This window comes from Bidens hawaiensis, unplaced genomic scaffold (assembly GCF_021521415.1).
Source record: "Bidens hawaiensis isolate Kalapana, Puna unplaced genomic scaffold, B.hawaiensis_p1.1 tig00041444_1, whole genome shotgun sequence".
In the NCBI taxonomy this organism is placed as follows: domain Eukaryota; kingdom Viridiplantae; phylum Streptophyta; class Magnoliopsida; order Asterales; family Asteraceae; genus Bidens; species Bidens hawaiensis.
In genome coordinates, this window is record NW_027497336.1 from 29,698 (window position 1) to 57,549 (window position 27,852).

General features: G+C 35.9%; 1 protein-coding gene across 1 annotated transcript; it reads left to right on the forward strand.

The window, feature by feature from the left end:
* Nucleotides 1-308: 308 nt before the first annotated feature.
* Nucleotides 309-27,852, forward strand: LOC143592930 (uncharacterized). The gene is made up of 6 exons (XM_077072708.1): nt 309-531; nt 2,791-3,288; nt 3,381-3,519; nt 4,030-4,070; nt 5,380-5,483; nt 27,235-27,852. The coding sequence occupies exons 1-6, from the start codon at nt 309-311 to the stop codon at nt 27,850-27,852; spliced, it is 1,623 nt and encodes a 540-aa protein (XP_076928823.1).

Below are 27,852 nucleotides of genomic sequence, written 5' to 3' on the forward strand. Positions count from 1 at the left end.
CCATGCATAGCATAAACAAATACAAAAAGTAAACTCCAAATAATTTTAAAATCATTTGGATTTTGGATGTTAACAAATCATTTTGATTAATGCTACAAGTTGCATGTCATGTTCAATCTATTGCTTGTTAACAAATTTGTTTGCCTGTCATCAGATTCTTTAAATAATAGTTATTTATGGACTTTGTCACGTTGACTTAAGTTCACGTCTATAAGTTTATGTGTAACCACTTGAGATATCCATCCATTTGAAAGATCGAACACATATATAATTTACTAACTGATATAACTAACATTGCAGCCTAAAGGATGAGTTACCCAACTAGCTATCATCATCAAGTTCCGGTCACACCCAACAACCATACTACTATTTTGATTCCTCCACAACCACAACCACCACCACAACAACCACCATCACAACCACAACAACCACCACCACTACCACGACCACAACAACCACCACCACCACCACAACAACCACAACCACCACCACCACCACCACCGAACCTGCCTAGTTTGGATCTACTCGAAGGTAATTTCTCAACTGATTGATATGTCCTTCACTACACTAAAACACAATAGATTTTCTCTTTCTTTTTCAATTAAATAATATTTTTTTATATATTTATCATTATATTTTCTCTCTCATTCACTAACAACCACTTTCAAAAAATATTAAAAAATTTAGAGCACCCCAACAACTTTTCAAACATACTAAAAAGTAACTGCGTTTCCTATCTCATCCACTCACAACATCCTGAACTACCCTCTATATTATAAAAACACCACTCACTAAATTTGATGGACAGATTGTGAATGCTCTTAATCTTAACTATATATAAACGAAACCTATAAAAATTATCTGGTCGCTTCTCACTCCCTCTCAAGCCATCGGATTGCTTTATTTGTAAATGAAGGTTTCTCATTCATTTGACCCGAATCCATGGTATTGGTATAACCAAATCCAGATAGCCCTTAAACGGGTTATAACATCTCATTAAATTAAAGTTTAATCTCACTAAAAGATTGCATATGCAAATCCTATAAAATAAAGATATACTAAAAATTAATATCTGATTTTTTTTAAAAGATATTATTTATAAATTAAAGAAAACAATTATATACTAAAAAAATAAGCAGATCATGAGTCTCATCAAACCCATATAGCTTTTAAATAGGTTATAATATTTCATTAATTTATGAAAGTCTTTCATCATCAAACCCTAAGTATATTATTAACTTTCTTACAATAAATAAATTTAAAATCCAGAAAAAAATATATTCACAATATTAGAAACGAAATATGTAAAATAACCACCGTAATACAGAAGATAAAAACTAGTATATGTGTGCGTGTGTGTATATATATTAAATTAATATATATAAACGAAACCTTTAAAAACTCTCTGGTTGCTCCCTATATTTTTTCAAGCCACCATATTGTTTTATATGTAAACGAAGGTTTCTCATGCATTTAACCCAAATTCACGGGTATTGGTATCACCAAACCCAGATAACCCTTAAACGGGTTATAACATCTCACCAAATATTTGATATGCAAATCCTATAAAATAGGGATATACTAAAAATTAATATCCGATTAAAACAAGATATTATTTATAATTAAGAAACAATTTCATAGTAAAAAAATAAGCGAGTCATGAGTTTCACCAAACCCATATACCTTTTAAACCGAGTTATAACATCTTATTTATTTGTAAAACCCTGTCATCATCAAACTTTAAGTATATTATTAACTTTTTTACAATAAATAAAATTAAAATCCCAAAAATATATAAATATTGAAACGAATAATGTAAAATAACCTCCCTAATACAAGGGATAAAAACTGGTATATATATACAAAGTGCTTAAAATTTAGGTAGCGTTTGGTATGCTGGAATGAGAGACGTAATGTGAACCATTGTGAGAGAATGAAATTCCATCCATCACCCGTGTTTTTTTTCATTCCACCCCTCCTCACACTATATCACCTCCAACACCCTCCCACCACCACCACCACCCATTGCACTCTCACCACCACCACCACTCACCGTCGCCGCACCCGCCACCGCCGCCTCCACCCACGCCACCACCACCCACCGCCGCTGCAACCACCACCACCCGCCACCACCACCCACCGCCGCTGCACCACCCACCCACCACCACCTACCATCATCGTCGCCACCCACCACCCACCACCATCATCAACCCGCCACCACCGCCACCAACCATCGCTTTTGGTCATTACCACCATTGCTTATCGCCACCACCACGTACCACCACTCGCCGCCCACCACCACCTGCCACTACCCACCACCAACCATCACCCCAGCTCCCGTCTATCGCCGCCGCCACTCACCACCGCCACCACCCACCCACCACCAACCCCCGCACACCACCACCTAGCCACCTGTCGCCACCAAACATCACTCCCAGCCCCCGTCCATCGCCACCGCCACCCGCCACCCACCACCACCTATCCACCCGTCGCCACCAACCATCACTCCTAGCTCCCGTCCAACGCCACCCCCGTCACCACCCACCACCACCATTTTTATTTTATTCTGGATTTTATTAGCATACCAAACAACACAAAGTAATAATCCATTTCATTTTCACGTGGTAACCAAACATCTCAGTGGAATGGTAATGGTTCATTCCGTTACCTCGTCCATTCCATTCATTTGCTCATTCCATTTCATCACTCATTCCATTACCTCATACCAAACAGACTCTCATAGTTAAAAATTAAAAGGAACTGCGTTTGACTACATTGTTTGAATTGAAGGAAGTAGAGAAGACTGTATCAATATTGGTATTCCACTATTTCAAGCAGCAATCAAAGGAGATTGGAAGGCTGCCAAACCCATTCTTGAAAATTGGCAAGAGCTGGTACGTTATGCGATCACTGAAAACAAGGAAACACTGCTTCACATTGCGGCCTCAGCAGAAAGCACCAAGGCTGTGGAAAATTTTGTGGAAAATCTAGTAAATTTAATGGAAAGGAATGATTTGGAGCTACAAAATAGGAGTTATGATACTGCACTCAGTTTAGCAGCACAAGCGGGAAATTTAGAAACAACAAAGATAATGATCGAAAAGAATCCACTATTGCCTGAAATCGCTAATGACAATAAAATTACGCCACTCTATATGGCTGCTTTATTTGCAAAACCTGATATGGTGCGTTATCTGCATAACTATTCTAACCATATGAGAGGTGATTGTTGGGATAATGAAAACCGGGGTTGGGTCCTACAAAAATGTGTTGAAGCTAAAATCTTTGGTAAGTAGTTCGTTCTTACAAGTTGGTATTTTTATTGCATGCACTTATTTGCTAATTATAACGAGTTTTCTTGTTTGTAAATTCTTATGTAGATGTTGCTTTAAAAATAGTTGATGATTACCCCAGCCTACCTTTTAAGAAGAAGGTACTTAGCAATGTACTCTTAGCTTTGGCTCATAACACTCAGGCATTTGAAAAAAAAGAAACACGTGTCCAAAAGCATAATGTCAAGTAAGTTTTAGCTACTTAATATCCCCCCACCCCCACCCCCACCCCCACCACCACACACAGAGAGTGCATTGGGATCACATGAAAACCATTTTAAAATTGAGAACTTTAAGAACCATTTTTGACCACAATAAAAACTCTTTTTAAGAAAAATAAAAAAAAATATAAAACAAAACAAAAAACGTAAATAAAAAAAACAAAAAAATAAAAAAAAGTTATTTTTCGTCCCGGTTTCATAAAAAAAGTTAAAACAAAATTATCGGTTTAACAAAATTATACATATATGTTTAATACTTATTTTTTTTATACATGTTATTCTTTATACACATATGTACACATAAGATACATGATAATGTACATATGTGTACATTATGTAAATCGAGATTGAATGAAAATATACATATGTGTATAATTAGTTTTTTTTAATGAAATCAGGATGAAAAATAAAAATTTTGATTTTTTTACCTTTTCAAAATTTTCGGCTTTTTTCGTTTTATAATTTTTTTAATATAGTTTTGAGCGGTTTCTTTTTGTGGTTCAAAATGATTCTCAAAGTTCTCATTTTTAAAAGATTCTCTTAGGATCTTCACCAACACACACACACACACACACATATATATATATATGAAAAGGATCAAGAGAGAACTAGAGAACTAATAAAGAAATATTTTTAATTTAATTAAAAAAAATATTTTTCAATTTTTTTCTTTCATCATTCTTATATGTTATTATTCTTCACTAAAAAAAATAATTAAAAAAACTCGTTGCAGTGCACATATGCAATAAATCAACTTATTTTTATTGCATATGTGCATTAGTGTGTATTTTATTTGTGCAATAATGTTGAATATCATATATGCAATTGTTTGTATTGTATATGTGTAATATAGTGCTATATTGTATGCAAAAATTAAAAATTGTATAGTGCATATGTCCATTAGTGATGTATTATATATATGCAATAGTGTGTATTGCATATAGACAATAGTGTTGTATTTGCATATATTTAATACTATGTATTGTATAATGTAATTGTGTTGTATTATATGCAATAAAAAACTATTGTACATATGCAATGCACACTATCCCACATGTGCACTAAATCGACAGTTTTTTTAGGGACATTATGAACTAATTACAAGGATGAAAGAAAAACAAATTACAATTTTTTTTAAGTTAATAACAATTATTTATGAGTTATCTAGTTTTATCGACTTCTCTTTCTCTCTCTCTATATATAGTATTAATTTGGACCAAACAAATAACTAGAGTAATTATGTTAACACCAGTGAAATTGTTATTACTCTATAACTTTTAACCTAGAGTAATTATTATTACATTATTTAAATTTTTTAACATAATTACTCTAGTTCAAAAATGTTATTACTCTAGTTATTTGCATGTTTATTAAATTAATTTCATTTGTACCGGATTCCACCTCTATATAAACTAAAAAACGTGCCAAATGTGCAAATCAAGTAATGTAATTATATATATGAATAGTGTAATAATGGAATTACATAGTAGTGTAATTACACTACGCTATAGATACACAATTTACACTACTTGATTCGCACAATTAGCACATAATTTATACTTGATCTAAACTATATATATTATACTTTTAGCACATAAACCCTTGTTATAATATATAGGTTGTTTTCCGTTTTTGCAGTGTTTAATGTGAAAGTAAGGCTCCAAGAAAAAGATGCTGAAGCCATGCAATTTCTAAGAAAAATTTGGGAAAAAAAAGTCATAATGCCTAAGAGAGAAATTGATGATATACTTCAAGGGCAACCTCTGAAGGTGGAAACCGTAACTAAAGAAGAAGAAGAAGCTGAAGATGAGCAGCTATTTATAAAGGCAATAACATGTTGCATATGGTTGGGAAGAAATTTAAGCAAAAAAGACTTCAACATGTGTCTGGAGCTGCTTTCCAAATGCAAAGAGAGTTATTATGGTATAAGGTATATATATATATATATTTGTTTACAAGCTAATGCATCATCTATACTTTCTCCATATATATATATATATATATATGAAAGAGTTATCCTGAAAACAAGTAGTTTTCTAGAAAGAATAAAAATAAATCATAGACAATTGATCATGTTAATCAATGGTTGAAATTTAAAATTATCAAAACCGTCATAGTTTCCTAGAATTTCTCTTTTACCATTATAACCGACATAGTTTCCTAGATTTGTTCTTTCACCTTATGTTGTAATGCCACATGTCAAAAATCTATTGGTTCTTACCATTCCTAGGAAACTATTTCTTTTTATTTAAACCCTTTTCTATATATATATATATATATATATATATATATATATATGATTGATTTCTTTTGAGAACCGCTTTGAGTTTAAAGAACTCGAAAGAACTCAACGTAACAAGTTTTTTTTTTGAATTTTTTTACACATGTGTAATACGTAAGTGTAAGTAATGTACAAAAAAATACAGTATTTTTTTACACACCGAATCGACTTATTATACATGTATAACTAACATTTAAACTTATGTAATCATTAAAAATACTTATTCTCTCTCCTGATTTATTTTTTAATTAAATTTAATCTTAACCACATATTTCATATCATTTAATTAAATGTGTGGTCCAAAATTGAGTTCTTAAAGTTCTTACAACTCATCAAGTTCTCAAAATATCCCTCCCCTATATATATATATATATATATATATATATATAGAGAGAGAGAGAGAGAGAGAGAACTTTAAAAAGCTTAAGAACTCTTAACAACCAACTATTTTTTTTAATATATATATATATATATTATTGTTAGAGAGTAGTTTTGCTATATTTTTAAAATAAATTTTTATTACATATGTAAATCACAAGTTTACACATGTGTAAAATTTATGTAATAACAAATTTACATATGTGTAAAAATATATATATGCGTAATAACTAATTTTCAAAATTATAATCGTAAATATAGATATAAAAAGTGATAAGACCACACTCAAATAACATTAACATACAAATGGGCAGGTTTGAAATTAAAGGTTTGTTTTGCCTTTCTGGCTATTAATCATGGTATGTTAAACTTGACACAATCAAAAAGTCTTGACAAGAAAGGTGTATCTCCGGTGATATACCCCTAGTCCAACATCCTTGTAAATGCGCAATGACAATCATTTTGTTAAACAACCTGTCAGAAGTTAAGGCCCCTTTGCAAACACAAAGAATTGGCTTCCGTAAAATAGAGCATTAAATTGGATTCGTCTTTGTCATAACTTTAATATTATAGTTACCGGTTTACTAAATTTGATCTAAAAGTTCAAGTAATAAACTAGTAAAAGGGTTGGTTTCATTAGGCTGCCCACTATGGACTATGGAAGGGGCTTTAAAGCCCCTCCATAGTGGATCGCCATGTAGGGTTGTTGCCCCTCTTCATAACGTCCCTCTATGATTTAATGCCCCATTTACCATGTTGTATGTACGTACGTATGTATGTATGCATGTATTATTAAGGATAATCATAATTAACTATTTTCCATGTATATTTCATTTGTATTTTTAGATATTATTAAGTTTGTTATTGACTCCCACAATTGTAGCCTAGATCAACTCCTTTCCATTAGAGTTTATGTTGTAAATGACTTATTTAAGAAGCCTTGTATTTGCAATGTAAATCAAGCTTTTCACAATATTCAATAAACCTTTATATGGTATCAAGAGCTTCTACACTCAAACGAGTCACGATCCTCCTGCCAATTTTTTCACCATGGCATCAACCCCAATCATCCAAATCACCGCATCCGCTAATTTTACCACCATACTCACTAATGATAACTTTACCGTCTGGCGTAAAGTAGTATACTCCACCTTAATCGGGATGGATTTGGTTCACTTCGTGACCGGATCAAAACCCGTTCCGATGGAATTCCTAGACGCCGAAGGTACAAAACCAAACCCAGAATTTTACCCCTGGTACCGTCAAGATCAAGTAATTCTAGCAGCCCTTCTCGGCAGTTGCTCGCCAACGATTCAGCCAATAATTGCGTCCGCAGACACCTCGCGTGACGCCTGGATTCTCTTAACAACCAGCTTTGCAAACTCGTCTCGGTCCAGAATCATATCTCTCAAGACCAAGCTTGCTTCCAATCCGAAAGGAACTCGTCCGGTAGCCGAATATCTTCGTGAGATGAAGTCGATAGCCGATGAACTTGCTTTGGTTCAAGAACCCATCAAGGATGAAGACCTTATGGTACATATTCTCTGTCAGTTAGGGGATGATTTTAAAAACATAGTAACCTCACTTCGCATGCTTCAGTCCAAAATTACATTCCCAGAACTCTTTGAAAAATTGGTTGATTTTGAAAGAGAACTTACTCTCACATTAGTTCAAACACCAACTATGATGGCAATTGTGAACTACACTAAAAAACAAAACAGGTCCGGATTCAGATCCGGAACTGACCGCCGCAATCATCAAGGAAATTTCACCAACCAATCTCGCCAACAGTGGTCAAGTGCCTCGTCCTCAAATGGTGGTAATCGCGAAAACCGAACCACTATATATTGCCAATATTGTAATTTTGCAGGGCATGAAGCTAAAGAATGTCGGAAACTTGCACGCTTCCTTCGGGAAAACCAAGTCCTCACAGGAAATTCAATGACCCAAAACAAGGCTCCACCAACCGCTAATGTCACCACTTCTTCGTATATGTTTGACACCGGCGCTTCCCATCATATCGACCCGGATCGTTCCTCGCTCCACTCTCTCTCTGAATATGGTGGACCCGATGAGATCCTTCTTGGCAATGGTAACACTCTTTCCATTACTCATGTTGGTCAAACACATCTACGAAAGTCCAAAGGCACACTTTCGTTAAAGGACGTTCTATGTGTTCCACAATTTAAAATAAACTCATCTCTGTTGCAAAATTGTGTAAGACTAATCATGTTTCTGTGGAATTTTTTCCAACTCATTTTTTTGTCAAGGATCTTCGAACGGGGGCACGTCTAATGCGGGGCGAGAATTACCTTGATCTCTACTATGCAAAACTTCCATCATCGCCTCAAATTAATGCTGTGTCAACCACCTCACTTCTTGATTGGCATCATAAATTGGGTCATCCATCGATTCGGATTCTCAAGAAAATAACCAAATGCTTAGGTTTACATTTTAAATTTGAAAACTTTCATTGTAATTCGTGTTCCATCAATAAAAGTCATAAAGATTCGTTTGGCATGAATTCGTTTACCACTACCAAGCCCTTACAATTAATATATTCGGATGTTTGGGGACCGGTAGAAAAGTCAATTGATGGTTTCACCTATTACGTGCTCTTTGTTGATTATCACACTAAGTATATTTGGTTATATCCGATGAAAAACAAGTCCGATGTCTCCATCTTATTTCCTCAATTCAAACTACTAGTGGAAAAATTTTATCAAACACCACTAGTTTCGCTTTTCACCGATAATGGTGGTGAATACATTGGTCTTACTTCATATCTACAATCTCAAGGTATTTCTCACTTCACCACCCCACCGCATACCCCGGAACAAAATGGTTTTGCGGAAAGGCGTCATCGTCACATTGTGGAAACCGGCTTATCGCTTCTACACCATGCCTGTTGTTGGGTCAAGAATTTGACCCAAATGAGGAGATTTGACCGAAAACGAAGAATATGGAAGATTGGAATCTTTTCAACCTCCTCAGAAACTGCTAAGTATTGAATCCGAGCACACCTTGGACCTTCGAGTAAGCTTTTACTTAGCCGAGTACGAGATTTTGCCTCCCGGGCAAGGTTTACTTCAAATAGACTTCTTAAGTGGATATCCGAGCAAGGTATGCTTTTTATTGATTTTCCGAGTAAGGATCATTGATTTGGCATATCCGAGCAAGGTTCACTTTGTCAAGCAGGATTGTTCTTCAAGACCAAGTATTTTACTCTTCCGAGTAAGGTATGGTCAACCAAGTCCAAGAAGCCAAGTAATTGGAAGACCGGGCAAGGTGTTCTTTAATAATTATGGTCCGAGTATACTTGATGAGTTAATGGAATATCTCTAAGTTATATCGAGTAAGGTTCTGCTCAAGTAAGGTATGTATTCTCGAGTACGCCTTATCAATAAGTTATTCAATGACAATGAGCCGAACAGGACCATAGAAGAACAAGGTTGATCGTAAGGATTTGTCGGGCAAAGTTTGATAAGTCCAAGAAGATTGAAGTCTACTCGGTGAATATTTTACTTGGTAAAATATTCTTTAAGTAAAGTCTACCCGGAAACTGATTCCGAGTACACTTCTATGTTTACCAAGTCTGAAGGAAGGTCGAGTACACTGCGTACTCGGAGACTGAAGTTTAATGAAAAGCCTACCCGGAAGACTTGTTTTACACTTAGTTTTATTTTTGAATATGTAATTTGAATATGTACTATCGGATAGGGTTTCTAGAAGGAATGACAGCTGTCTTAGGTTGGCAGGCCTATAAATAGAATAATTAGGGCACGCCGCCGAGAGAGACAGAGAGACAGAATACACACGACACATTAATTGAGAATATTTTGTGTGTGTAACGGCTGTCCGAGGATTCCTTATAAACCCTAAATCGATTACTTCTTTTGTATGACTAACAGTATATAAATGGAAATCTTTTGAGTGAATCCTGTGTGTGTCTTCTATCTTTGAATATTCATTGCAACCGTATGTTTGTTATTGATTCCGCCTTTAACAAACGATCATCTTTCTAAATATAGTAACCTGTCATTAACTCTCTTGTCAACACGATTAATTTTGTGTGTGTTATGACATGAGTGATTAAAGATCCGAGCCGAATCGACTATAAAAGTGGGACCTGACTAGTGGTATCAGAGCTGGTTACTGCTATTTTTTAGAAAGATTGTTGCTGATTGAAGATTTGAAGAAGAATAACGTAAGCAGAGCACTGTTCGATTGATTTGTGACGTCAGCTGCCCTGTTTTTCATTTTTCTTTCAGATCTACAATTTTCCGGTGTTTTCTCTTCCTTGTTTCATTTAAAGTTTTAATCTTTATATCTAAATCTTGTTCTAATCACATCAGACGCATCAGATCTGAGCATTCTGGTTTCAGATCTGATTATTTTGAAAACTTTTTATAAGAAACTGATATTTGTTTTCTCAAAATGTCTGGATATGAGGAACAAGAGGTGTCTACTAACAAGATACCTAGGTTGTATGGACATGAAAACTTTATCAAATGGAAGGTACTCTTTGAAGCAGCCGTATGCCACAATGACATTGACATGTGGAACTCCATCAAGAATGGTCCACAAACTACTGTTGAAGAAGGTGCAAATGCTACTGCAACTGCTGCTATAAGAGAAAAGATGAGAAAGGTGGATGACAAAGCCTTGGCTATGATTAAGCTAGGTTTGTCTAGGGAAATTCTGACCAAGGTGGCTCATCACACAACTGCCAAACAAATGTATAATGCCATCCTTGAGATGTATGAAGGGAACACTGAATTGAAGAACATTAAGAAGCAAAGACTGAAGCAACAGTTGGAAAGGTTCAAGTATAGAGATGGAGAAAGGTTGAAGTCAATACTAGAACGTTTTCTGAGTATTGTGAATGAGTTGAGAACAACTGATTATGTAATGACTGACTTTGATTTGAATACAAAGTTGCTCAACTCAATGCCAAAAGAATGGTATACTGCTTGTAAATTCATCCTTCAAAAGCAAAATTTCAATGAATTGAAATTGGATGATGTGGTATGTTTTCTTCAAGTTGCTGAACTTGAAATGATTGAGAATGAGATGATCAAGGAAGATAGACCAAGTTTTCATGTTTCAAATGCTTTGATTGCACCAATGGGAAATCTGTCCATCAATAACCAACAGCAAATTCCCATAATAGAAGAACCAGCTGAACATAATGTTGTGACTCCAAAATCTTTTATTGGGGGTAGCACAAGCACTCAAGGAAATCAGCAAAGCTTCAAAGTGCAATTGATTGATAATTCTGACTCTGCCTCTGTGTCTAATAGAAATGTTCCTAACCCTGGAACAGGACATGTTCAAAGCAATGAGACACAAGCTTTGTTTTCGATGTTTACTGAGTCATATAATGCCTTTGTTGCAAAGAACATGATTCACACAAGTGTGGTTCAAGATGATTTGGAACAAATTGATGCAGATGACTTAGAAGATATGGATTTGAAATGGCAAGCTGCTATGTTGGGATTGAGAAGTAGAAGGCTGTACAATAGAACTGGTAGATCTCTGGTTTCTGGTCCAAATGACAGGATTGGGTTTGACAAGTCAAAAGCAATATGCTACAATTGTCAGCAACCTGGTCATTTTGCTAGAGAATGCAATCAACAAAGAAATTTTCAGATGAATCAATTTCAGAATCAACAACCAGGAGGTCAACCTCAATATCAAAACAATCAATCTAGAGGTCACCAGCATTACCAGCAAAATCAGCCAAGATTCAACAACAACAGCAATCAGATGAACAATTTCAACAACAACAGCAGTTACAATCCAAACTTCAATCCAAACTTCAATAACTTTCAGTCTCAAATGAACAATCAACAACAGAACATGCAACAGAGTCAAGGATTTCAGCCTCAAATGAATCATAATCAAAACCTTCAAGGAACTCAAAATAGTCAAAACAACACTGTTCCAGCAAATCAAAATCAGATCAGAAATCAAGGAAATGTAGCAGTGACTACACAACATGAAGGAAGTTTTGATTGGAGCAGTCATGAGGAGGATATTGCTGATGACATCAGAAAGGCAAATGTGGCATTCATGGCCATAATTGAGAAAGAAAATGGAACCTCCTCTCAGGTACACTCTGCTCCTACAGTTGATTTGAATGAACTTATTAGTGAACTAAAAACAAAAGTAGGCAAGCTGGAAGGTGAGTGTTTTAGAAAGCAAAGTATCATAAATGAGTATGAGGCAAGTGAAATGATAAGTGATGAAAAGATTAAGAGCCTTGAAGATGATTGTATGATCATTAATAGATCTCAAACAAGATACATCACTGAGATTGATGGTCTAAAGAAGATGTTGATTGAAGAAAAGGTGCAAAACACAAGACTAAAGGTTGAAACTGAATTTCTTAAGAATTTGGTCTCAACTGGGAACATTTGTGGAATACTGAATCAAGTGAAAGAACAGGACAAATACAAGACAGTTCCACCTCCATTCAACAACAACTTTATGCCAAAGGTTGACAAAGAGAAAAGAGATGCATACTTACAACAATTCAAAGATGTCTTTCAAGACAGGGAAGAATTTGTTGATTTATACAAAAAGGTAGAAGTGAATGAAGATGGAGAGTTTGTGATTAAGAAAGAAGTGAAAATGGAAAAGTCAATTGGAGTTCAAGTCTCTAAGGATGACTTTGATTCAGATAAGTTGGATCAAGATGATCTGAGTGATTTGAGAGATCAAATCACTGAAAAGGAAATTCAAGTTGCTGAAAAAGGAAGAAAGTATAAAAAACCTGAATCTGTTGATAAGCTTCTAAAGTATCCACCAATCCCACCAAAATCAAAGAAACAAAATGATAACATTAAAAGGGAACATGTCTCTTTTGATATATGTGAAAGGAGAAAGATAAACTACAATGCAGTCAGACCTCCAAACAAGACTGTATTGAATAGGATAAAGCAGAACAACAAGAAGAAGAAGGTGAATGAAAAGACTAATACAGAAATCTTTATCCCAGTTTATCCAATCTTTTCTAGTCATGAAGTGTTGGATGTTGGAGAGGTGGAGACAATGGAAGAATATGAGAAAAGACAGTCAAGGGTTAGAGAAAGCAGTAATGAAGAACCTATGATTATGAAGAAGATTGTCTTTGTCAAAAGCAATGTTAAAAGACAAGACATCAAGATTGAGGAATTTGTTCCTTTTTCAATTGACTTTGATGGTTTGAAGAATTAGAAGACTTTAGGAGTCAATACACCTAAGCCAAGTGAAAGATTCAAGAAACCAAAAGAACATGAAGTCTTCAAAGGAAAGGTTTGGTGCAGAAAATGTGATGAATATGGTCACCACACAGATTCATGTCATGAAAGATTCAAACTCAAACCATTTCATGTACCAGATGGAAAAATGTATGGTTAAGACTTTGCATTGTACAAACAGAAATATGAAATGTATTTGGGAAAAGGGAATGCCTGTGGAAAGAAGACAATTAATGAAGAGAATGTTGAAATCAAAGGAAAGAAACATGTGACTGAGTGTGCAAGAAGAAGTAAGTCACCACAGAAGCACAAGAAGATGACAAAGAAGAAAAATCAGTCACTGAAGATTAATCAAGACATTCAATCAGTTAAGTCTGATGAATCATATGGATCATCAAACAGTGAAAAGACAAGAAGAAAAGATACTTATCAGAGAATGAAATCAACTGAGCTTACTGGTGATGAGAAGTTCTTGATGAAACATGGATATGAACCACAAGGTTTCACTTGGAAACCCAAAGCAGAAACTAAAATTAAAGCTGTGGCTGATGTAAGAGACTACTCAGAAACAAAGGACTATGTCTTGAAAGAAAATGTCACCGACTAGTTGAGCCTCAATGTTCAGTTTCACTTTTCAAAACACCAAGAGAATGTGGCTATGAAACTGATCATTCTGATAATCTGGAAATCACTCATGCAGATCCTGAATCTACAACACTCACTTCCCAGGATGTCACTGAAATTGACACTGATAAGTTGCAAGTTGATGAAACTTGCACCTCATCACTTAACTAATCAAATTTCTCTTTGTACAGGAACAGGCCACTCCATTGAATGACATATGGTATATGGATAGTGGTTGTTCTAGGCACATGACTTGTGACAAGAGGTCACTTGTGAACTATGAAGAGAAATATGAAGGTCCTGTTGCCTTTGGGAGTGATGAAAATAGTGGAAAGATTGTGGGTAAAGGAATTTTGACAAATGGAAAGGTGTCATTTGATAATGTGTTTCATGTTGAGGGACTTCAATACAATCTTCTGAGCATATCACAGATGTGTGATAAAGGTTACAAAGTTAGTTTTGATGATTCTCATTGCTTCATCTTAAAACCTGAATTTGTGATTCCACCTGAGATGATTATGATGATGGCACCCAGAAATGGCAACTTATATGAGTTGAATATAAAAGAAGCCATTTCAAGAGGTGGTGCATGTTTTGTTTCCAAAGCCACTGAAAATGAATCAAAATTGTGGCATAGGAAATTGTGTCATGTAAACTTAAAGAACATGGATAGACTGGTCAAGGGTGAACATGTGATTGGTTTACCTAAAAGAGAATTTAAGTTTGATGATCACTGTGATTCATGTCAAAAGGGCAAGCAACACAAGTCTACTCATAAGACAAAGCTCATCAATTCAATTGATCAACCACTTGAGTTACTTCACATGGATCTTTTTGGTCCTGTGAGTGTGCCAAGTATTGGAAAGAAAAGATATTGTCTGGTGATCATTGATAACTATTCAAGATATACTTGGGTCTATTTCCTAAGTACCAAGGATGAGTCTGCTGAGTTGATTATGGGTTGTGTTACAATGATTGAGAACAAGCTGAATAAGAAAGTCAAAATGATGAGAAGTGACAATGGTACAGAGTTCAAAAATGGAGTTATGGAAGAATTCTGCACAAAGAAAGGAATATTTCAACAATTCTCAGCTCCTAGAACTCCTGAACAAAATGGTGTGGCAGAAAGAAGAAACAGAACTTTGATAGAAGCTGCCAGAACCATGTTGACTGATGCAAATCTGCCTGTCACTTTTTGGGATGAAGCAATCAATACAGCATGTTATGTTCAGAACAGGGTACTTGTAAACAAAAGGCATAACAAGACTCCATATGAAATTTTCAATAACAGAAAGCCTTACATCAAGTTTTTCAAGCCCTTTGGTTGCAAATGTTTTCTATTGAACACTAGAGATTATTTGAACAAGTTTCAAACTAAGTCACTAGATTGTTTCTTTGTTGGTATTCTACTCACTCAAAGGCATACAGAGTTTATGTGAAAGATCACATGAGTGTGTTAGAGTCATCTGACATCATTTTTAATGAAAATCAATTCAATACAGTCAGTGGTGCAACATGGCTGTTTGATCATGAGAGACTAATAAAGTCATTCAAGATTTATTCTGAAGACTTTGATGATTCATTCTACAAGACCAGTGTGATTGAAGAGAATAAGAAGAAAGAACTGGACTTGGAAGAATTGTGGAAGAAGTTTGCTAGAAAAGAAAAGGAATACACTTTTGTGAAGAGCTCCTCAAGCAATGCAATTGAACAAGATCTGGAGATAACAAGTCAAGACAGTCCTAATGTACAAAATGATCATGTTCAGAATGGGAGTGACACAGGCAACCAATCAAATGAAGATGAAGCTGCAACAACAGCAAGATTTCAAGACTTGTTTCAAAGCTTGAATCTGGGAAACAATGGTGCATCTACTTCAGGACAAAACAATGATGAAGCACCAGAGTTTCATGATGCAGAAGCTGATTTGATCATTGAAGAACCTGAACTTAATGAATCAAATCTTGACACAAATTTGTCTACAAATATGATAATACAAACTCCTACTGTTGAAAAGAATCATCCTGCTGAAAATATCATTGGTGACTTGCATGAAAGAGTAACAAGGAGTCATTCTGAGATAGCAAACATCTGTCTTTACTCTTGCTTTCTATCCCAATTAGAACCAAAGAATATTGCTCAAGCATTAAAAGACAACAGTTGGGTAGAGGCTATGCAAGAGGAATTGGCCCAGTTTAGAGATTTACATGTATGGGATCTTGTAGACAAGCCACATGACATATATGCAATTGGAACCAAATGGGTGTTCAGAAACAAAAGGGATGAAAGGGGTTTGGTGATTAAGAACAAAGCAAGACTTGTAGCACTGGGATGTCTTCAAGAAGAAGGGATAGACTTTGAGGAAGTATTTGCACCAGTTGCAAGACTGGAAGCCATAAGAATTTTCCTTGCATATGCTGCCTCAAAGAACATAAGAGTATTCCAGCTTGATGTTAAATCTGCATTCCTAAATGGAAAGATTGATGAAGAAGTGTATGTGGCTCAACCACCAGGTTTTGAGGATCCCATGTATCCAAACAGGGTGTATAAGTTAAACAAAGCCCTTTATGGATTGCATCAGGCTCCTAGAGCATGGTATGATGAGCTATCAAATCATTTACTTGAAAATGGTTTCACAAGGGGAGCCATTGACAAGACACTCTTCTACAAAAGAAAAGAGTCAGATTTGCTGCTTTTACAAGTCTATGTTGATGATATCATCTTTGGATCAACAAATGAAAATATGTGTTTGGAGTTTGAAGAGGTGATGAAGTCCAAGTACAGCATGAGTTCCATGGGTGAAATGAACATCTTTTTGGGGATACAAGTTCAACAAAAGGCTGAAGGGATCTTCATTCATCAAACTAAGTATGTGCAGGACATTTTGAATAAGTTCAACTGTTATGCTTACAAGACTGCTTCAACTCCAATGGACACCAAAGAAAAGATGATAGCTGATGAAAAGGGGGAGTCAGTTGATGAGCATGAATACAGAGCCAAGATTGGATCTCTGATGTATCTGACTGCAACAAGACCATATATCATGTTTGCTGTGTGTGTGTGTACTAGGTTCCAGTCAAATCCAAAAGTCTCCCACATGAATGCTGTTAAAAGAATATTCAGATACCTGAAGGGAAGACCAGACTTAGGGATTTGGTATCCAAAGAACCAATCCTTTGATCTGATTGCATATACAGACAGTGATTATGATGGATGCAATATGAGTAGAAAGTCAACATCAGGGGGATGCCAGTTTTTGGGAGAAAGGCTAGTGTCATGGCAATGCAAGAAACAGACTACAGTATCAATCTCCATTGCAGAAGCTGAATATGTTGCTGCATCTGCCTGCTGTGCACAAGTTCTCTGGATTCAAAATCAGATGCTGGGCTATGGTTTGAATTTTCGAAACACCCCTATTCTGATTGATAATACTGCTGCATATTTTACTGTTAAGAATCCTGTGCAACATTCTAAGACTAAGCACATTGAAATCAGACATCACTTCATCAGAGATTGCAGTGAAAAAGGTTTGATTGAAATGCAAAAAAGGTTTGATACAAGTGATAATTTGGCTGACCTATTCACCAAACCACTTGATAGATTCAGATTCAACTTTCTTTTGAAAGCCCTGGGGATGATCAAGTCTGATGAAATCTGATTAAGGATGTATGCTTGGTTGGGTACCTCTATGTGCTACTTGAATATTTTATTAGAGGTTACACTTGCTGAATATGTTGCTGAATATGTTACTGAGTATGTTAAATGTTATGTGACTTAACTATTTCTATATGTGTATCTCTGTGATAACTGATTATTTTATTAGAGATTACACATATTGAATATGTTTCAACTAAATATAATTTAATATGTTTTGATTATGTCACTGTTTTGATGTTAACTGATAGGTGCTTGAGTAACTATCTGTGCAATTTGCTTGAAATTGATGGTAATTCTTGACTATCATGTTAACTGATCTGATGTTATGATAAGTAGTTTGATCTGTTTAGGTGAAACTGAATGCTTATATGATGTCATGAGTAATCACATGTTTATGGTTACTTGAATATGTTCTTAATCTGATCTTCTGAAATTGTTAAGATAGGATAGACATTGAATGTTAGTACAGTCTGTGTTTCTTGATGATGTTAAGAATGATTAAGATTTAAGTATGTGATGCAACTGTTTGTGTCAAAATGAGTTTTATGTCAAAATTAAGTGATTCATTGAATTTTATAATGAATTTTGCATAAATACTATATTTTGGTCAAAACATGAGCAAGTTGATTAATGGTGAAGAGATATGATAAGATTATTCAGTTCAAGCTTTTAAGAAGCTTAAAAGAAGGATTTTTTAAAAAGGGAAAGTCTCAAGTAGTTATTTTTGCTGAAAATTATGTCATTTGCCCAGTTAGAAGGACATGCACTTGTGTATGTTTGGTCCTTAACTCTCTACAGATTCAAAGGATAGCCATTGACCTGAAAACTGAATGCATTTGGGGCAATTATGACTTGTTTCTTATTTCTTCACTTAAAACTATGTCAATAACTCTGACTTTGACATGACATATATTCACATGTATGTTTGGTCCTGTTGACCACTTTTGGTCAAAACAGGATAGCCATTAACCTGATAAGAAAGAGATATTGGGGTGATTGAATATTAATCTGTGTTAGTGAGAAATGATAGTACATTGACTACTTAGCTGCTCATATGGAATTATTAGGCAAAAAAAAGGCCTTAGTATAGTCATTAACATGTATGGTTACTTTCCCATGATGATGTAAAATCTAAGATGATATAAACATAATGAATATGCTAATCTTTATGTGGAGATGCATAGTTGTTTTGCATGTCTCAAGATAGATCTCTCCGAATGATATGGCAGAAAAGTGATTACCCAGTCATACACGAGCCTGTTGTTATTTGGTCAACCAAAATGAAACATCTTTAAATATGACAAAGAACATGCTTAAGAAAATTTGAGAATATATCAAAAACAAGGGGAAGAATGAATAAATCAACCAAAAGTTGATAAGTGTTTTAAATATTTTATCAAACAAGAGGGTTACAACAAGAACTACAAAGATGTTGGCAAAATCTGTCTCATCTTGAATGAAAGGCATGTTGCTAACTGTAAGTCCAACGTTCAACCTCTATATATGTTTAAATCTAAAAAATACAAAAAAATACAATAAGTTTAGTCATACAAAAACTATTTTTGACCAAATACAGGAGGTTGGAGTCAAATTGGGGTGATCTGGGGAAAGCCAAATAAGCTTTGAGAAGAGATATGAGGCATCATAGCACAGTGTTGACCATTATTGCATTATGCTCAAATTGAACTTTAATCATATCACCAAAGAGATGAAAATCATGCTAAGTTTATACCTGTTGTTAACCTATCTAAGTTGTCATAATAATGCTGAGAGTGAAGTAATGAGATAGCTGCTTAGTCAATAAGATCCCATTCCTGAGATCTTTTCAGTTTAATAAAGATATTGTTTTAAAATGAATTATAACTGAAATTTGATCTCTAAATGCACCATTTGCACTTAAACTATGTTCTGAAATGATACATAACTTAGAAATGTCTTTGACAAGTGGTTTAAGTCAAAAAGTGTTGCATTTTGCCTAAAATAGGTTGAATATGTAAGTTCGAGTAAGGTTTGATGATTTATAACCTTCTCGAGCACAAACTGTTTGAATATGTATTTTCGGGTAAGGTTTAACCTTTCCGAGTACAAAACAGTTGATTATGTGTGAATATGTAAGTTCGAGTAAGGTTTGATGATTTATAACCTTCTCGAGCACAAACTGTTTGAATATGTATTTTCGGGTAAGGTTTAACCTTTTCGAGTACAAAACAGTTGTCTATGTGTGAATATGTTGTTTAGGGTAAGGTTTGAAAAATCTCAACCTTTCCGAGTAAGCTTAGTCATTTCTGACTAACTTTATGATTTTCGAGCATACTTTGAAGTGTTTACACTTTTCGGGTAGAGTACACTGTTGCACTCATTTTCCCGAGTAAGCTTGAAGTCTTGAGATGATTATGTGTTAAAATAGCTGTCTTTTAACAAGAAATTCTTGTTTCGAGCAAGCTATGCATGTTATATGCTAGTTTCGAGTAAGCTATGCATGTTATATGCTGATTGTGTTTCCAAGCAAACTTTGTGAACTTGAGTAAGTACACCGAGTAAGCTTTGTGTGAATATGTTGTTAGGAAAGGCTTGTTAATCTTTCCGGGCACGCTTAGATGTTACTGTTTAAGTTTGTCATGTTTCGGGTATGGTTTGAAATGTTGAGTTTCCTCGAGTAAGGACATACCTGATGATTGAATGTGTTTATCCTAGCGAGCTCAGTGCTAAATTAGGATTTTCGAGCAAGCTCTATGAAATTTTAGACTATAGCACACTTAAATGTTTATGTGTTTAATTTCATTTCGAGCATGCTCTGTGATATTTGTGGTTATGATTTCTTTGAAATTACAAGTGTTTTCGGGCAAACTTTGTTTTCCGAGCACACTTTATATTTCGGGTACATTTGTGTTCCTTCAATATACTTGGTAATTTCAAACTTTAACTTTCCGAGTACACTGTCTGCTAGAATTTCTTTTCGAGCACACTTTGTACTATATGAAAGTTATTCGGGTATACTTTACATAAGATTGTTGTCCGAACACACTTTACATTTGAAAGAGTGCTCGAACACACTATGTATACAAGCATACTTGAATGAATGCGTTGATTGAATATGTAAGATGGTATGATGAAATTGTTTAGATTCATACTTGAATGAATGCGTTGATTGAATATGTTAGTTAATATGATAAAATTGATTATGATTCTTATTAGGGTTCATGCTAGATAAGTTTTAATTTGAAATTGAGAAATGCTTGAGAAACTTTATCTTTACATACTTTACCATTTTTGGACACACTTTTAAATAGATAAGGAAACCATTGATAAGAAAGTTATGTGATAAAAGACAAAACAATTTAAAGATTCTCACTTTATCTGACATGCTAAAAAAAAAGCAAAATATGCAGACCTTTATTCATAACTCTTTTCTGATAAAGCTACAGATATGTACCTTACTTTTGACTTAACTCTCTTTAAAAGAAGACCTGTATATGCTATTTAAAATTTCAAAATTCACATTTCAAGAGTAACTCACATTTGTGTTTTTGTGCAGATTACAATATTATTCAAGACAACGGTTTGAATTGAAATATTATTTTTACCTTAATTTCTTTTTACTTTCAGATCTAACTGATAATTGTGTGTTCATTGATGTAACAGAAAATCAGCAATGGATCCAACTCCAAGTAATTCCAATTCCTACAAACATCATCTTTCAAACCCTAATGTCTGAGGTTGAGAAGCTATCAGCTGCCCCAAAACAGGGGGAGAAAGTACTGAATCAGGGGGAGAATTCGCTGAAGCTTCTCTCAATTTATGAAAAGGACAGCTCAGATGATGAAGCTGACAATGTTCCAGAAAATGAAAGGAAGGATCGTGAGGAAAGAAGGAAATTAAAAGAAAAAGAAATTGCACAAGAGGATGTTGAAATTAAGAAAATGGACTTTGAAATGAATACAATGGACTCTGAACTGAACGAATCTGAATCAGAAGCCAAAAGAGTCTATGAGCAAAGAATGACAGAAATTCATGACAGAGAATTTCTGAGTCAAATGTTGTCTGACAAAGACTTTGAAGAACAAGAAAATTTGTTGAAAATGTTTGAAGATGAGAAAAGGCTAAGAGATGAAGTGATAAATAAACAGAGAGAAGTCCTACAAGAAGTAATTGACAACTGCTTAAATGATAAAGAAATTCCAAATTGTGTGCTAGTATCTCTACTCAAGTTGATTAAACAAGAAGAACCCGAGACAGAAGTGAAAGAGAAACTAGACACTGTCATTGGCATGATTTCAATGGCTTTAAGCAAAGAAAAGAATACTCAAGACAATGAACTAAAAGGTTTGAAATTAAAAGATGATTTGGAACAAGAAGTGGAAATTCAAAAATTCTTAAGCAAATATGGTGGTAAACCAAAATTTTTGATTAAGAATGGAATTCCTTTTGAATATGTAAAATTAATGACAAGAAAAGAGATTTTGAGCAACTTCAAGAAAATGAAAGGACAACAGCTGAACTTGAAGAAGGGAGCCGCTCAGTCTCTGGTTGGTAAGAACAATGGAATGTCCAAAAAGATGGATGATCTATCAAGGATGACAGTGAAAGGGAAATTCAATGTAGAGGAATTCTGCAAACAGACAACATCCTTGCTTTCAAAACAAAACAAAACAAAGAAAAGGAAGATATCTGTGGATACTCAGGAAAAACTAATGCAGATGCACTTGAAGATGGATAAAACCCCTGACAAGGTTGTTGCAAAAGGCAAAAATCCTTCTGTCAACCACAATGTTATGCCAAGTGGAATATTCTGTGATTCTAGGACTGAACATCTGAATGTTATGATGGAAAATGGAGAGATTGTGAAGATCTTCTCTAAGATTGACTTCAGAAAATTCAATCTATGGCAATTGAATGTGCTTGCAGCACTGCATCTCTCTGATTCCAAGGAAAGGCAAAGGCCTACAAGTGGTATGCAATCAGAGTTGCTGGGATTCTTGAGAGAGCAGCAAAAATTGGACTTTCCATGCCTAAACAAGCATCTTTGGCTAAATTGAAGAATGTTTAGGATTTGCTTATGCAACTTTTGCTTATGTAATTTGATTATGAAATTTGACTTTTAATTTGATGTGTATTTTGCTAAGTGTATGTAACCACAGAGTGTTTTGGGTCAGCTGAGGTGTTCCAATCTAGGGGGAGATTGTTGGGTCAAGAATTTGACCCAAATGAGGAGATTTGACCGAAAACGAAGAATATGGAAGATTGGAATCTTCTCAACCTCCTCAGAAACTGCTAAGTATTGAATCCGAGCACACCTTGGACCTTCGAGTAAGCTTTTACTTAGCCGAGTACGAGATTTTTCCTCCCGGGCAAGGTTTACTTCAAATAGACTTCTTAAGTGGATATCCGAGCAAGGTATGCTTTTTATTGATTTTCCGAGTAAGGATCATTGATTTGGCATATCCGAGCAAGGTTCACTTTGTCAAGCAGGATTGTTCTTCAAGACCAAGTATTTTACTCTTCCGAGTAAGGTATGGTCAACCAAGTCCAAGAAGCCAAGTAATTGGAAGACCGGGCAAGGTATTCTTTAATAATTATGGTCCAAGTATACTTGATGAGTTAATGGAATATCTCTAAGTTATATCGAGTAAGGTTCTGCTCAAGTAAGGTATGTATTCTCGAGTACGCCTTATCAATAAGTTATTCAATGACAATGAGCCGAACAGGACCATAGAAGAACAAGGTTGCTCGTAAGGATTTGTCGGGCAAAGTTTGATAAGTCCAAGAAGATTGAAGTCTACTCGGTGAATATTTTACTTGGTAAAATATTCTTTAAGTAAAGTCTACCCGGAAACTGATTCCGAGTACACTTCTATGTTTACCAAGTCTGAAGGAAGGCCGAGTACACTGCGTACTCGGAGACTGAAGTTTAATGAAAAGCCTACCCGGAAGACTTGTTTTACACTTAGTTTTATTTTTGAATATGTAATTTGAATATGTACTATCGGATAGGGTTTCTAGAAGGAATGACAGCTGTCTTAGGTTGGCAGGCCTATAAATAGAATAATTAGGGCACGCCGCCGAGAGAGACAGAGAGACAGAATACACACGACACATTAATTGAGAATATTTTGTGTGTGTAACGGCTGTCCGAGGATTCCTTATAAACCCTAAATCGATTACTCCTTTTGTATGACTAACAGTATATAAATGGAAATCTTTTGAGTGAATCCTGTGTGTGTCTTCTATCTTTGAATATTCATTGCAACCGTATGTTTGTTATTGATTCCGCCTTTAACAAACGGTCATCTTTCTAAATATAGTAACCCGTCATTAACTCTCTTGTCAACACGATTAATTTTGTGTGAGTTATGACATGATTGATTAAAGATCCGAGCCGAATCGACCATAAAAGTGGGACACTCACAATTGGTATCAGAGCCTGGGTTACCGAATCGTTCAGACTAACTGCTGAACAGATTCATTTCGCTCTTGAATCCACCATGGACGTTAAACGATGAAGTTCGTTGAAATTATTTTTGGGGGTTTTGAAATTATTTGATGATTCGGAGAAAAGTATATGGATTGATGTTTGAGTTGATGACTCGTTTGGAGATCCAACATCAATTTCATGTTTATTGGGTCAAAATGGTCCAGATCTGCTTACGTTATTTGAATCCTGTGTGTCTTCCACTAAATTTTTGGACACATGCATTTCAAACCGCGGTTTATTTAATCAACCGATTACCCACTCCGACGCTTGATCTACAAACCCCATATTCCATTCTTTATCACAAAAACCCCACCTACAGAAAACTTAAACCCTTTGGTTGCTTGTGTTATCCATGGCTTCGCCCATACGCAAAATCAAAAATTCACCCACGTTCGAAAAAATGCGTCTTCTTGGGTTATTCGTCGTCAAAATCCGCATACAAATGCTTGGACATGACAACACGACGCTTATATCACTCAAGGCATGTTGAGTTTATTGAAAATCAATTTCCGTATCATTCACTTCAAAATTCTCACATTCGTATACCCAGTGTTGACATGTTTCTAGGCAACTCCATTACACCAAATAATAATTCTCAACATTCACAACCCATTTCCAAGCCATCTCACCCGTCAAAACCCCCTGTTCACTCTAATGGGCCTACAAGCCCATCGATTTCTACTCAACATCCCAACCCAGCCAATTTATACTCCTCTACTTCCACTGTCTTCACCACGGTCCCTACCCACTCAACTCAACAAGACCCACCCTCACCTGTTTCGTTATCCACTCCCTCTACTAACACAGATTCATCATCTCCAGATGGTGTTTCAACCAACAACAACTCTGATCTCTCCCAATCTCCAGCCCCCTCCCCTTCCGTTCCTTCCACCTCATCACTACCTCCGCGTAAACGCAAACGGAATCCAAAATATTTTAACTCTAAGTTTGTCAATCACACTACCCTTCACCCGCTACCTGTCCCCGTCGAACCGACCACTCCCGCACAGGCTATGAAAGATCCTGAGTGGCGCAAAGCAATGGATAACGAGTTCAATGCGCTTTTAAAAAATGCCACGTGGGAACTTGTCCCTCCGTCACAACACAAACCAATAGGATGCAAGTGGATATTCCGTATTAAACGACGTCCGGATGGGTCAATTGACAAATATAAAGCCCGTCTTGTGGCGAAGGGATTCCTTCAAGAACATGGCAAAGACTATTTTGAAACATTTAGTCCGGTCACTAAACCCGTCACCATTCGCACGGTGCTTGCGATTGCCCTGTCTCAAAATTGGTTGATTCGTCAACTTGATGTAAATAACGCCTTCTTGCATGGTACCTTGCATGGACGTCTACATGACTCAACCACCGGGGTATCTTCATCCTGACTTTCCCACTCATCTTTGTCGCCTTCGAAAATCCCTATACGATCTAAAACAAGCACCTCGTGCTTGGTATTTAGAACCTGCCACCTTTCTTCTCACACTTGGATTCAAAAAATCATTAGCTGACCCATCATTATTTATCTATAATCAAGGTGGAAATGTGGTCTATTTTTTGGTTTATGTTGACGACATTGTTTTGACCGGTAACAACAATTCTTTTGTCAATCAGGTCATTCATGATTTATCCGTAAAATACTCAATTAAAGACCTTGGCAGGTTACATCATTTTCTGGGGATAGAATCTATCTTCACGACTAATGGCTTATTTTTATCCCAACATGCTCATATCCAAAACGTACTCACCAAATTCAAAATGGACGGAGCTAAACCGGTCACTACACCTCTTAGTTCACCTGAGACGCTATCACTTGTTGATGGCTCATCTAAGATAGATCCTACACCTTATCGTCAACATGTCGGCTCTCTACAATACCTTGCTTTCACTCGACCCGATGTATCTTTTGCTGTCAATAAGTTATCTCAGTATATGCATGCACCAACTCAACTTCACTGGCAAGCGTTAAAACAGGTCCTAAGGTATCTCAAAGGTACTCTTCACCATGGGTTATTTCTTAATCGTGGTTCTCCGCTCGACCTACGAGCTTTCACGGACTCAGATTGGGGTGGAATTGCTGATGGGGGGCGTTCCACAACTGCGTATATTGTCTATCTCGGGTCCAACATTCTCTCATGGCGATCGGCTCGTCAAAATTCGGTCTCCCGTTCATCAACCGAAGCCGAGTATAAGGCATTAGCAAATGGTGCAGCTGAACTTTCTTGGGTCCAGAATCTACTGTCTGAACTTGGTCTATCTATGCCAAAATCCCCTATATTATTTTGCGACAATGCGGGAGCCACTTACTTATGTGCAAATCGGTTTACCACTCACGTATGAAACATGTGGCTCTAGACTATCATTTTGTTCGCGAAAAAATAGCAAATGGTTCCTTAAGGGTAAAACATATACACTCAGCGGATCAACTAGCGGATGTTCTTACAAAACCGTTGAGCCGAGGACCTTTCTGTAGATTACGGTCCAAGATTGGAGTCTCCGATGGATCCTCCATCTTGCGGGGGCAATATTAAGGATAATCATAATTAACTATTTCCATGTATATTTCATTTGTATTTTTAGATATTATTAAGTTTGTTATTGACTCCCACAATTGTAGCCTAGATCAACTCCTTTCCATTAGAGTTTCTGTTGTAAATGGCTTATTTAAAAAGCCTTGTATTTGCAATGTAAATCAAGCTTTTCACAATATTCAATAAACCTTTATATGTATTTGTTTGTGTGCGTGAGAGAGAGAGGGGGGGGGGGGGGAGAGGGACCACATATTCACCCCATAGCGCCACCCCTAAGTTAGCGCCCCTCATCGGTGTTCAAACCCAAAGCCGCCCCATGAGCCCCCCCCCCCCACACGCCCAGAGAAAACCGCATTACTAGACTAGTTATCAAAGCATTGCTTTTTTACGCAAACCAATTAAACAGATTTGATAATTAATATGATATGATATGATATAATATATATATATATATATGTGTGTGTGTGTGTGTGTGTGTGTGTGTGTTACAGGAGGTGGAGAAAATGGTCCCGCCGAAATTAAAACAAAAGAAGAATAAAGGTGGTCAAACACCACAAGAATTGTTCACCGAGACACATGAAAGGTTACTAAAAGGAGGGGAGTGGATGAGGCATACATCATCTCAATGTATGGTGGTTGCAACTCTTATAGCCACCATTGTATTTGCAGCGGCTTTTACACTTCCGGGTGGATACAACCAAAACACCGGCATTCCTTTTTTCCGCAAAGAACCATCCCTCATTATTTTTGTGATTTCGGATGCTGTTTCATTAATATGTTCATCTACCTCAATTCTTATGTTCCTGTCAATCCTCACATCTCGTTATGCCGAAGATGATTTCTTGGAATCGTTACCAAGAAAGCTAGTGAATGGTATTGCAACATTATTCCTCTCTATTGTAACTATGATGATTGCATTCAGTGCGAGTTTCTTTGTACTTTACAATAAAAAACTCGAATGGATACCAATCACTATCACATGTTTGGCCGACATTCCCGTTACTCTCTATGTCATTCTGCATCAAGGTCTTTTCATGGATGTTTTTAAGGCTGCATATCAAGCTAAACGTCTCTTTAAGCGCACTAATAAGCGTACTCTTTACTCTTAA